Source organism: Mesocricetus auratus, unplaced genomic scaffold (genome assembly GCF_017639785.1).
Source record: "Mesocricetus auratus isolate SY011 unplaced genomic scaffold, BCM_Maur_2.0 Super-Scaffold_100054, whole genome shotgun sequence".
Lineage (NCBI taxonomy): Eukaryota > Metazoa > Chordata > Mammalia > Rodentia > Cricetidae > Mesocricetus > Mesocricetus auratus.
In genome coordinates, this window is record NW_024429231.1 from 805414 (window position 1) to 817875 (window position 12462).

General features: G+C 47.1%; 1 protein-coding gene across 1 annotated transcript; it reads left to right on the forward strand.

Annotated features, from left to right (window-relative positions):
* The first annotated feature begins 972 nt into the window (after positions 1–972).
* Positions 973–8298, forward strand: Ceacam18 (CEA cell adhesion molecule 18). The gene is made up of 3 exons (XM_040736229.1): positions 973–2004; positions 4213–4488; positions 7877–8298. Exons 1-3 carry the CDS (start codon positions 1557–1559, stop codon positions 8014–8016), a joined length of 864 nt encoding a protein of 287 aa, XP_040592163.1. The 5' UTR covers positions 973–1556; the 3' UTR covers positions 8017–8298.
* Positions 8299–12462: the final 4164 nt, after the last annotated feature.

Below are 12462 nucleotides of genomic sequence, written 5' to 3' on the forward strand. Positions count from 1 at the left end.
GCTGTCCTGGGAAGAATGGATGGGAGAAGATAAGGAAAATGGATACCACAGGACTGAGGAAATGGGGTCATTCCTGAACCGGAAACCCTCAGAGATTTATCTTTCTAGGTGATGTGTGTATGTGTGTGCTCAGGTGTATGTATGTCACCATATGTATCCATGGAGGCCACAAAAGGGCATCAGAGACCCTGGAGATGGAGTTACAGTAGTTGTAAACAACCCACTGTGGGTGTTGGGAGCCAGAGTCAGGGCCTCTACAAGATAAGCCAATTCTAAACCAGCTGTACTGGGAACTCAATTTATAGTATTAGTTGTTTTGGAGTCACTGTGACAATTCCTGACAGGAACAAGGAAGGGAAAGCTTATTGGCTCTTGTTTTAGTCCAGTGTACTGGGGGTGGGGCATGGTGAAGCAGTTCAGCTCATGGCAGCAGCAGAGTGTGGTGGAGGCTCATCACACCGTGCTCACACCAGGAGCACAGAGCAGGGCAGAGCCAGGGGCTGCCAATGAGCTCTAAAGACTTACTACTTCCACCACTAAGACCTCACCCCCAAAACGCCACAGCCTCCCAAGCTAGCGCCACCAGCTGGGAACCAAGGGTTCAAACTCTGCCTATGGGAGACATTGCAGATTCAAATTCTGAGTTACAGAATTGTAAAAATAATTACCTGGATCTCTCTCCCCCTCCTTTCCTCCTTCCCCTCCCCCTAATCCTCTCCCTTTCCCTTTCCTTCTCCCCTCTCCTCCCCTTCCCCTCCCTACTCTTTGGTTTCCTCAGCCAGTTTGCTGACACGTGGGATTTGCCAAGCTTCTGGCCAGATCTTAATCAGCCCAGACTCACTCACTGGGGTGGAGAGTTACCGGACCATTCTGACCCTAGAAAATGTCCCAGAAGATGTCCTGGAGTACAGCTGGTACCAGGGTATGGACAACAGTACAGGAAAAATGATTTTCAGCTAAAAACCCCCAAATCCCCGACACCCTGGACCATTGTACACTGGTCGTGAGAATGTGACCCATGCAGGTAGCCTGGGGATCAGGAGGTTGGCGTTAAATGACACAGGTTACTATACTGTTGAGGTGGATATGGCAATGGGACCCAAAGAGCGACTGGCTGGCTGGAGATTCTAAGTGAGTTGGCAACTAATTTCCCAACAAAAAGGGGAAGTAGTCCTACGGGCTCTGGTAGGGAGATTCCTTGGAGGGCATATTGTACAGTCTCAGGTGCCTGACAGTGACTCTCTAACTTTTGCTGCACAGATGGGACACTCAACACTTTCAACACTCTTGAAGTGTGAAGATTTTATTTCCCACCTTTGTGTAACATCCCCACTTTAGAGCAGTGGTTCTCAGCCTTGTATGCTGTGACTCTTTAATACAGTTCCTCATGTTGTGTTGACCCCCAACCATAAATTTATTTCATCGCTACCCCGCAACTGTAATTTTGTTACTCTCATCCATAAACACATGTCCTGTATACACAGGCACACAGAGAGAAAACCATTAGGCCACCTGTTCATGACCAAGAATTGCTGTCATTGAAGCTGAGGTACAGAATGGCTCAGGCCCTGCCTGGGTCTGTGCAGTGCATTGCCCACCCCCTTGTCAGCTCTGGGGCTTCTCTTTCGCCTTATCTTAGAGCTCCTGACGTCTCTCCACCACGCCGAATCTTCAGCATTCCCCAATTGAAAAAGCTGGATCTATGCCTTACCTGTTCCTCCTGCTCCACACAGGGTTGGGAAACATTCCGGGCAGCTCAGCCAATGCCAGTGTCCTGGTGGAAGGCATGGATTCTGTGGTTGCTAAATGTCTTACCAACCTCCAACATCAAGTGGTATGTGAATTCTGTACCAACTTTAGGCAATAACCGCATGACGATTTCCCCAGATGGCAAGACTCTGGTCATCCACAGGGTCAGTCGCTCTGACCGAAATCTTCAGTGTGCCATAGAAGATTTCCCGGAAATGCTTCAGAGAAGTGAGGAGATCCCTCTGAGTGTGGGCTGTGAGTGCCCAGGGGAGGGGAAGGGATACCAGGGGTAGGTGTAGTATGTACTGAGGAGAAAGGCTGAGCCAGCCTGCAGCCCACTCTATCCATTTAGCTCTGTGTGTTCACAACTGCCCTCCACATGGGGTGTTGGACTTCAGGAGAGAGATGTAACCCGAATTCTGAGATTAGAAATGGCCAGTATGAGTTTACTGAGACCCGCATTCTGAGATTAGAAATGGCCAGTATGAATTTACCGAGACCCGCTTTCTTTGGTTGCTTGTTTTTTAGGAGAGGCATGTGGGGCTGGGAAAGTGCTGTCCTTGAACCAGCAGGAGGACGTGCATTGGGATCCCCACCGTTGGCATAAATGCTGAGTGTGGTGGTGCATGCCTGGAAGTCCGGGGCTGGGGAGGTGGATACAGGTGGAACGCTGGGGCTCACTGGCAGCCATCCTGGCCAGAACACATGAATCCTATCTAGATTGTTTTGTTCTTTATTTGTTTTTTAAAGAGAGAGAGAGAAAGACCTGGATTTGGGTGTGTAGGGAGGTGGGGAGAATCTGGGGGGGAGTTGGAAGAATAGAAAATCATCATCAGAATATATTGTATGAAAACAAGTTTTTCAATTAAAAAAATAAAGATGACTAGAGTGGTTGAAGAATGCATGTGATGTTGACCTCTGACCTGCACATGCAAGTCATGTATGCACCCACAACTTCATGTACATGTGTGTGAATCCACCACATACCACACAATTCACATACACACACACACATACACACAGAGAGGGGGGAGCAGATTACAACCAATCTTTAATCTTACTTTTATTTCAAATAACAATTTTACATTTTTTGTTTGCTTTTGTTTATGTATATATATATATCTGTGTGAGTATATATACATATATATATATATATATATATATATATATATATATATATATAGTGTGTGTGTGTGTGTGTGCGTGAACAGAGGCCAAATAGGGTGTTAGATCTCTTGGAGATGGAATTACAGGCAGTTATGAACTGCCTGGTGTGTGTGCTGGGAATCAAACTCAGTTCCCTTATAAGAACAACAAGCACTCTTGGCAGCTGAGTCATCTCCTCATCCCCAGTTGTGTTTAGATTAATATTTAGTTATTAACTCTCTGAAACCTTCAGCTCTGTTCACTGACTTTATTCTTTTCTTCTGAACTTAGGAAAGTCTCCTTCACTTTTTATTCTTGCTCCAGTTGTGTGGATTATACTCCCCTCAGCAACAAGCTGGATTTACAGATTTAATCCTGGTGTGGGAGAGTTGAGTGATAGAGTCCCAGAACAGAATCCCTGCCCCCAGGGCAGGGCTAGGTACAGCTCAGTAGTGGAGTGCCTGTCTAGAATGCTTGAAGCCATGTGATCCCAAGCACAGCAGCAACAACAAATATGAGGAACAACTAAACACCCACTCAGAATCTTTCGACTCAGAACTGTCTTGGGGCTGCAGAGATGGCTCAGTGGTTAAGAGCACTGACTCCTCTTCTACAGGACTCAAGTTCAATTCCCAGTATCCACATGGCAGTTCATAACTGCCTGTAGCTCTAGTTTCAAGGATCTGACACCTTCACAAAGACATATACAGGCAAAGTTTATTCTCAACTGAAAATCATAATCAGACATCTCAAATGATTTTCACATTTTAGTTAGGAACGGCTCAGTGGTCCTCATGTTCCTGAAGGTGAAGGCTGTGGCACCATCTGGAGAAAACTAATTCACAGATGGACAGACAACCTCTGACCTCCATGCTACCATTTATGGGTTTCAGGTTGGAACCAAGACTGGCCTCCCTAGACTGTAGCTAAGCCCCAGCTACTTGCTGCCATTGTGTGGACAGGGAGCTTGAACTCTCTCCCTCTCCTCTGAGATTTGCATCTGTAAGATGGACCATTTCTGGAACCAACTGGCATGAGTTTTGTGAATTACATGCTTGTGAAATATAGCTTGGTTCCTTCCACACAGTGTGAAGTTTTTCTGCTTTGCTATATGCCTCTTACTATGGTGTTTAGGGCTACCAAAGTTTATCCCACAGTAGGTACAAGAACTTGGAGTGGAAGCTACCATTGCTGTGTTTCAGTTGTCACCTGGGGAAGGCTCATTGCACATAGTGGGACACCTTGTGTCTGGAGGACAGGATGCCATCCCAAGAGGGATCGGAAGTGTAACTGTGGTCTCCTGCCCTGTCTCTACAGATGGGCCAGACTGTGTATCACTGTGGACGCAGCCAGATGTCTTCGATGGTGTGCTGACTGCTGTTACTGGCTCCAGTGTGCAGCTGGAATGTGCCTGTTTCTCCAGGCCAGAGCCCAAGTTCCACTGGATCCACAATGGCTCCCTCCTAAGTGTCTCAGAGGAGAGCATGGCCCTTCCCAGTCTGTCCTGGGAGCAAATGGGCAGCTACCGGTGCGTTGTGAAGAACCTGGAGACCCATCTGGCCTTCTACAGGGATGTCACCATCCGGTCACCTGGTGAGTGCACCCACCATGCTCTCCAGACTTTCCTGCCCACACGGTTTTGTTTAGGCAGTGCCTGTGTCAGGAGGCCCTTCTCTTGCTAGACCCCATTCACAGCTTCTGGTGACTTGAAAGGACTGTGTCAGCACAGGACACACCAAGACCAAGCTCAGCACAAAGAGGTTTGTTTGCCCCAGAGGGCAGGGAATAGGAGACAAAGACAGGAGATAGAGGGTGAGGGACAAGGGAAAGGGGGCAGGGATGTTTGTCCTGGGGGACAAAGGACTGTCTGGATAGAGAGCCCACAGATGTGGCCCATGGGCAAATGGCAGTTTATAAAGGGGAAAGGGAAACCCTGTGTGAGGATGAGGTGTTTAGTTTTAATTGGCCATGTTAAGTAGGGTAGCCAAAGCAGTCAGCTTCAGGAGGAGGAAATGGCCAAATAAGGGGACAGACCTTGGTGACAGCTTTGGGAATATGACCTAACAGTTTAGCAAGGCAGAGAGAATGGGGGAAGGGCAAGACCAGAGCCGTGTTTGTCATGCTCAGGCTTGCTACAGCCCTTCCGTGACATCCTCTAAGAACCTGTCCAAATCTGGAGTCAGAGCAAATTCCACCAGAAACAAGACTGGCCAGCTTTTACTTTCTGTGTGCCAGCTACAGCTCTGGCCTGTGTGCCTGTCCTGGTCTCCTGGCACAGTGAGTGACTCACAAGTGAGGAAGCCCGCCCCAGGGAGCTGATTACCTGACCCCACTGCTGATGGGAAAGTGGACAGACTCGTTGTCCTCCAAGCGTCCATACAGTACCTCCCAGGGGAGAAAGCAGGAAGACGGGCGGAAGTCCAGACACTGCAGAAATAGATACTGCTTGTGGTTTGAAAATCAGGAACTTGGGGCGACTTTGAAAATAAGGAAAACACCTCTTTCTCTCCAGCAGCCACACAGTTCAGCCATTTGCTAGAAAGAGAGAAATGAACATAATTAGGGAACGAGCCAAGGAAAGGGGCGGTAAGCAGTGGGACTCTGCCAGAGTTTGACTCCGTAAAGTGCCTGCTGTGTGAGCATGAGGACCTGAGTCCAGAACCCAGGTGAAAGAGTCCGCCGTGGTGGTGTGCTTGTGTGGTGGCGTGCTTGTGTGGTGGCGTGCTTGTGTGGTGGCGTGCTTGTGTGGTGGTGTGCTTGTGTGGTGGTGTGCTTGTGATCCCAGCACTGGGGTGGGCAGAGACAGGAGGATCCCTGGGACCCTCAGGCCAGCCAGCCCAGCCCACTTCAAGAGCTCCAGACCAGTGGGAAACTGGTCTTGAAAGCAGAGATAGGGTGGGATACTATGGCATGTGGGAGGCAGAAGCAGGGTTAGAGACCAGCCTGGTCTATATAGAGAATTTTAGGACAGGCAGGGATATACAGTGGGATCCTGTCTCAAACACACACACACACACACACACACACACACACACACACACACACACACACACACACACGCAATGTTCCAGACTCAAAGGATTCAGATTCAAATTCTACCCCTGCTACTAATGTGAACCAGGAGCAAGAATTTCACCATTTCCAGACTGTTTTCCCACGTGCAGTTCCAGGACAAGCCCCTCTACTGTAGAGTGCTGTGGCAATCAGAACATTGCAGAAAACGGCCCCAAGGGTGGCCAGCCTGCCTGTGCATCCCGGAGAAGCTGAGCTGATTCAGCATGGCATATTTCTGAGACTCCGCGGCTCAGTTCCCCACTCCACAAGCCTCTCAGCTTCAGGAAGGAAGGGCCGGCTTGCATTAGCTCATTGCTTGTCCCTTAACACAGTGTCTGGCATGTCGCTAGTGCTTTGGAATCAGTGAGCCTGCGTAACTTCTCCCCTCGTAACTCCCTATCCTCAGGAGCTAGTATGCCAGCCGTCTCTGCCCATGGTCCACTATCAGCATCTGTATTAGTCACTTCTCACCGCTGTGACAAATACCTAGCAAAATCAGCGAGATGATGGTGCATGGTGTCAGGGCGTCAGGAGTGTGAGGGCACACTGCACCTGCAGTTAATACTCGACTAACTTGTGATCTAGGCCAGGGTCTCAGCCCTGGGATGGTTCTCCCTCCTCCACCAAACCCCTCAAGCGCCCTCCCGGTCATGCCGCATGTGTTGGTGACTCCACATCAGCCAAGTTGGCGACACCAAGCATCCCGTCCTCCCACCCGGTTTACTTTACTTTTGCTGTGTCCCTGGTGTGTGCGTGTAGAGGTGCCCACTCACTACTTTTGCTGTGTCCCTGGTGTGTGCGTGTAGAGGTGCCCACTCACTACTTTTGCTGTGTCCCTGGTGTGTGCGTGTAGAGGTGCCCACTCACTACTTTTGCTGTGTCCATGCTGTGTGCGTGTAGAGGTGCCCACTCACTACTTTTGCTGTGTCCCTGGTGTGTGCGTGTAGAGGTGCCCACTCACTACTTTTGCTGTGTCCATGCTGTGTGCGTGTAGAGGTGCCCACTCACTACTTTTGCTGTGTCCCTGGTGTGTGCGTGTAGAGGTGCCCACTCACTACTTTTGCTGTGTCCATGCTGTGTGCGTGTAGAGGTGCCCACTCACTACTTTTGCTGTGTCCCTGGTGTGTGCGTGTAGAGGTGCCCACTCACTACTTTTGCTGTGTCCCTGGTGTGTGCGTGTAGAGGTGCCCACTCACTACTTTTGCTGTGTCCATGCTGTGTGCGTGTAGAGGTGCCCACTCACTACGGAGCACCTGGAGGTGGGAGGCCGACTTTGTGGAGTCGGCTTACCTTCGCCCTTTGCATGGGTTCCAGGCACTGAGTGCAGGTCATCGGGCCTGCTTGACAAGCAAGCGCTTTACAAGCTGGCCTATCTCACCAGACCCAAGGAATTGACTTTGGTTATTGATGAATCCCGGATACCTGAGTAGTGCTTTGTACATAGTGGGTGCTGATAAATCATTGTGTGCTGTTGGTTTTGTCAACTTCCACAAGCCTAGACGTATCTGGAAAGAGGGCATCTTAACTGAGGAAAACGCCTCCATAAGATTGGCCTGTAGACAAACGTGTGGGGCATTTTCTTGATTAATGATTGATGTGAGAGGGTCCAGTCCACCGTGGTGCTACCCCTGGGCAACTGGTGGTCCTGGGTTCTATAAGAAAGCAAGCTGAGCAAATCATGGAGAGCAAGTCAGTAAGCAGCATCCTCACGGCCTGAGTTTCAGTTCCGGTCTCTGGGTTTCTGCTCGAGTTCCTGTCCTGACTTCCCTTCATGATAGACTGTAAGATGAAGTAAACCCTTTCCTCTTCAAGTTGCATCTTGTCGTGGCATCTTATCACATCCAAAGAAACTCTGACTATGGCAGTGGGTAGAGGGATGAGTTGAATGAGTGTGGTGTCCTGATGTCCTGTTGTCCTCTCCATCCAGGGCCACTGCCTGCTGTCCACAGAGAGTTCTACATCTCAGGGTCCTTGGTAGTATTTCTCATCATATTCGCATCCCTGGGCAGTGCCTACATCTGTGGAATCCTGGTATACACCCTGATTATATTTTGCTCCATCAGGTAAAGCACTGTTTTACATCACCGGGTCAGGGCTGGGCTTCATGACTCAGGAGACATGGCCAGATGGAGAAACAAGTCAGAAACTGGGCACCAGGCTTCACAGGAGGCAGACAAATAGACTCTCAGTACCAGTAGCTAGTGGAGAGAGGACTCGTGATGTGGGGCTCTGTTGGGGGAAGTCCTGTGCATTTGTCAATAAAGACTGTCTGGCCAATAGGAATCTAGATAGGTGGGGCTAGGAGTCCAGGAGGATTCTGGGAAGGAGATACACAAGAGAGTTCGAGATGTAACCGCCATTGGGGTAGGAAGCCTGGAACCTCCCCGGTAAGAAACATACTTAGATTAACAATTATGGGGTAATTACTTAAGGCAGAGCTAGCCAGTAAGAGACAAGCAAGGCCAACAGCTTCATAATTAATATAGCCTCCTGTGTGTTTATTTGGGACTAATGCGGCTCTAGAACCAGGCTGGCGCGGCAGAGCCCAGGCGACTGGCGGGGGATAAACCAAAGCGGCTAGCAAGGAAAAAGCTTCTCTTAACAGAATGGTGATCAGGAGTGGGATCATGAATTTCCACACAAAATAACAAAAGCTTTAAAGGAATTTTAAAAACAGAAGAACAGAGAGAAGCACAGATTTTGGTAGCAGCATTTTTCTCAGGTGTGCTCTGTTTTGCTATCGACAAGCCAAGATTCACATGGCTCGTTTACCAGAGTCTTCCTGACTCAGCATAAAAAGAAAAAAAAAACAGCAAGGTTGTTTTAAGAGACTCTGCTACCGATTGAAAGGGGTGTACGTACAGCTGGAAGTGGCAGCTTTTGCTGGATGTCAGCATGGACTGAGGCGGTAAGCTGGAGTCACGCTTACGCCCGCCATCTTGAAACGGCAGTTTAAAACAGCCACGGTTTTACAGATAAGACACGTGGCCAGAAAAACATAAAGATTTACAGTAAAGTCAGACTTGGATGAACAAAACCTCTAAAGGTTTACAGTGTGTTTAAAAATATACGTGAGACTGAGAGAGAAAATGAAACGGCAAAGTGGTAAATAAATGCAAAAGCCGGCTGTGGTGGCGCACGCCGGTAGGAATTGCCCCAGAGGCAGAGGCAGGCAGGATTCCGAAGAGAAACCCTGTCTCAGAGAAAAAGAAACAAAAGTGAAAGAAATAGAGTAATAATAATAATAGATAAATAAATAAGCCACACAAAGATGGAAAATACACAGAGAGTCTGGATACTGTACACTATTGTGTTTTTCAGTTTTATAATTGCTCAGGAAGGAACAGCTGCTAAAGTACACTTGATTATAAATGCTGCTAAATTAATTCAACTTATATCTTTTGAAAATGCCTTGACTTCAAAATTTAAGTATAAGGATATGTTACTCGGAAAAGGAGATTTTATTTATGTTTCTACAGAAAATGAAAAGCTGAGAATTCCTTCCAGGCTTCTGTGGTTTCACGAACCAAGACCCCCGGAAGCAGTGGACCAGGTGTTCCAACGACTGAGACAGCTAAGATGATACAGCTTTACAGACCCCGAAAATACGGACTTATACAGGTTTCTGAGTTTTGTCATTGTCCCCATGGTATAAACAGCGCCCCCTTCCAGCAGGAAGCAGTTTGGAATGAGCGACGTCCCAATTCCCATCTTGTTTATAAATCTTTGTTTTCATTTAAATGGGATTGTTTATAATTGGCTAATGATCACAGCCAATCTTTTTTAATGGTAAAAAAGGGAATTAGGGCATGGGTATTGTTTTTCATTTATTGATACAAATTCAAAGTCAATTTTGTGATAAGTATATTTCTCCTCTTGACTAAGTATTGTACTTATACTGTTCTTTTAAAATGTAATGCATAATTAAATACAGACAATAGATAGTTACTTATAATAGTTAGAATTTATAGTTAGGTAAGTTAGGTTTTCTAGATATACAGAAATATATTTGAGACAGATAGACAGTCTTCAAACCTCTGAAAGACCTTCAGAACATGGCATTTAAAATGGTCTAGGGTTTTTTTTGACAATGAGAAATGTCTGCTCCTGGCAGCACCAATTATATCTGAGAGGAAGATGGGCATCGAAGAAACTTGTCATGGAGTTTGCTTTCAACATGGCAAGATTAGCCATTTGGGCAAGAAACTGCTCTTGCCTAGACTGTTTGACTGCTGTTGTATAAACTGGACATGCAGGACCCACAGGAAAGTGACTACTGAACTCAGTCTTACAGGGTTCCTGCTTCATGAAGAGTCTACGAGACTGTCTGCAGGACAAAGAAAAATGACTGACAGACTGCCAATGCAGATGGACAGTTTGAAATTTCCTGCTTTGCTGAGAAGTGTTCCAGACACATTGTGGCCTATGGGCTGAAGATGGATGCCCCAACGTTACAGAGGAACTTCGGGTGACTGTCCAGGCAGTAAGATGTCTCTGTCAATCCTAGTGTTTATATATTATCCTTCTGTGGTCTTTGATGGAGTTGAAGACAGATACTTATAATTATAGTTTTCCTTAGTTATGATAAAAGATAAGCTACATATAGGACTTTGGACTCACAAAGATGGGATGTATATTTTCTTTAAATCTTGCAAAAATATTGTAACTATGTTCTTATTTGATAACTGTTCTGTTATATACAATTTGACTATGTTAAAATTAAGACCTTTCTTTTGTTTAAACAGAAAAGAGGAGATGTTGGGGAAGTCCTGTTATTTGTCAATAAAGTACTGTTGAGCCTATAGAAAACCTAGATAGGAGGGACTAGGAGTCGAGGAGGATTCTGGGAAGGTGAAACACAAGAGAGTCAACATGTAACGCCATTGGGGGTAGGAAGCCTGGAACTATTCTCCGGTAAGAGACATACTTAGATTAACAATTATGGGGTAATTACTTAAGGCAGAGCTAGCCAGTAAGAGACAAGCAAGGCCAACAGCTTCATAATTAATATAGCCTCCTGTGTGTTTATTTGGGACTCATGCGGATCTAGAACCAGGCGGGCGGGAAGGCTCCTCTCAAAGAAAAAGCTTCCCTTAACAGGGCTCCAGACAGATGCTGGAGATGGAGGGTTAGTCCTGCTCTCAGCAGAGGAGACCACATCTCAGCTTCAGTGCTGCCTGTACTTAGGGAGCCTTGGTCATGGGAGACACGGAGAGTAAGGATTTCCTGTGCATGGTAGGGTGTTGAGCACTGCCCCTGGCACCTGCCTCAAGATGATAGTAGTAACATCCACTGCCACTCTAGTTTAGATACCTCAAAATATCTCCAAGTACTCCAAAGGTCAGGTTGGGAGCACACAATTGCCCTGGCATGGAGTTCAGTATTAGTAATAGTGATGGGGCTGGAGAGATGGCACGTGGTCTTGCTATGGAAGAATGGAGATTTAAATTCATATCCTACACCAATGTGAAAACCACTCTTGGCCGTGTGTGGCTGTAAGCCCAGCATCAGAGGATGTGATGACAGGTGTGTTCTAGTGTCTTGCTGACCAACCACCAGTCTACCTGAAATGGTAAGCTCTAGGGTCAGTGAGAGACTCCTGGACATGCGGCCACACACCATTTATCTCAGCACTTGGGAGGTGTAGGACAGGTGGGTCTCCATGGGTTCTAGGGTGGCCTGGTCAAAACCGTGAGTTCTAGGATAGCTAGGAGACACATAATGAGAGATGGTGTTATGGTGGTGATGAGGTGTTACAGTGGTAATGACATAATGAGAGATGGTGTTATGGTGGTGATGAGGTGTTACAGTGGTAATGACATAATGAGAGATGGTGTTATGGTGGTGATGAGGTGTTACAGTGGTAATGACATAATGAGAGATGGTGTTATGGTGGTGATGAGGTATTACAGTGGTAATGACATAATGAGAGATGGTGTTATGGTGGTGATGAGGTGTTACAGTGGTAATGACATAATGAGAGATGGTGTTATGGTGGTGATGAGGTGTTACAGTGGTAATGACATAATGAGAGATGGTGTTATGGTGGTGATGAGGTGTTACAGTGGTAATGACATAATGAGAGATGGTGTTATGGTGGTGATGAGGTGTTACAGTGGTAATGACATAATGAGAGATGGTGTTATGGTGGTGATGAGGTGTTATAGTGGTAATGACATAATGAGAGATGGTGTTATAGTGGTAGTGGATGGTGGTGATGGTGATAGGGAAGGCAATGGTGATGCTATCAGTCAGCTTTCTGTTAACATATAAAAATGAAGATATATCTTGGATCGCAGTGTTACAATTTTCAGTTCATGGTCAGTTGGTACTGGGCCAGTGCCAAAGCAATGCATTCTGGCGTCTCACCTTGTGACAAGCGGAAAGCAAAGGGAGGGGAAGGAGCCAGGCTTCCAACCCTCCCTCAGTGGTCGCCCCTCCAGTAGCCTGTGTTACTTTCTCTAGGCGCTACCTCTTAAGGGTTTCACAACTCTTCATACCGTGGGGATGAAA

Excerpts from the sequence above, each read along its gene's own strand:
- Ceacam18 (XM_040736229.1), top strand. The coding sequence starts at position 1,557 with ATGGCTCAGGCCCTGCCTGGGTCTGTGCAGTGCATTGCCCACCCCCTT. Across the intron at positions 2,005-4,212 it reads GATCCCTCTGAGTGTGGGCT|ATGGGCCAGACTGTGTATCA; the intron begins GTGAGTGCCCAG and ends CTGTCTCTACAG. Across the intron at positions 4,489-7,876 it reads TGTCACCATCCGGTCACCTG|GGCCACTGCCTGCTGTCCAC; the intron begins GTGAGTGCACCC and ends CTCTCCATCCAG.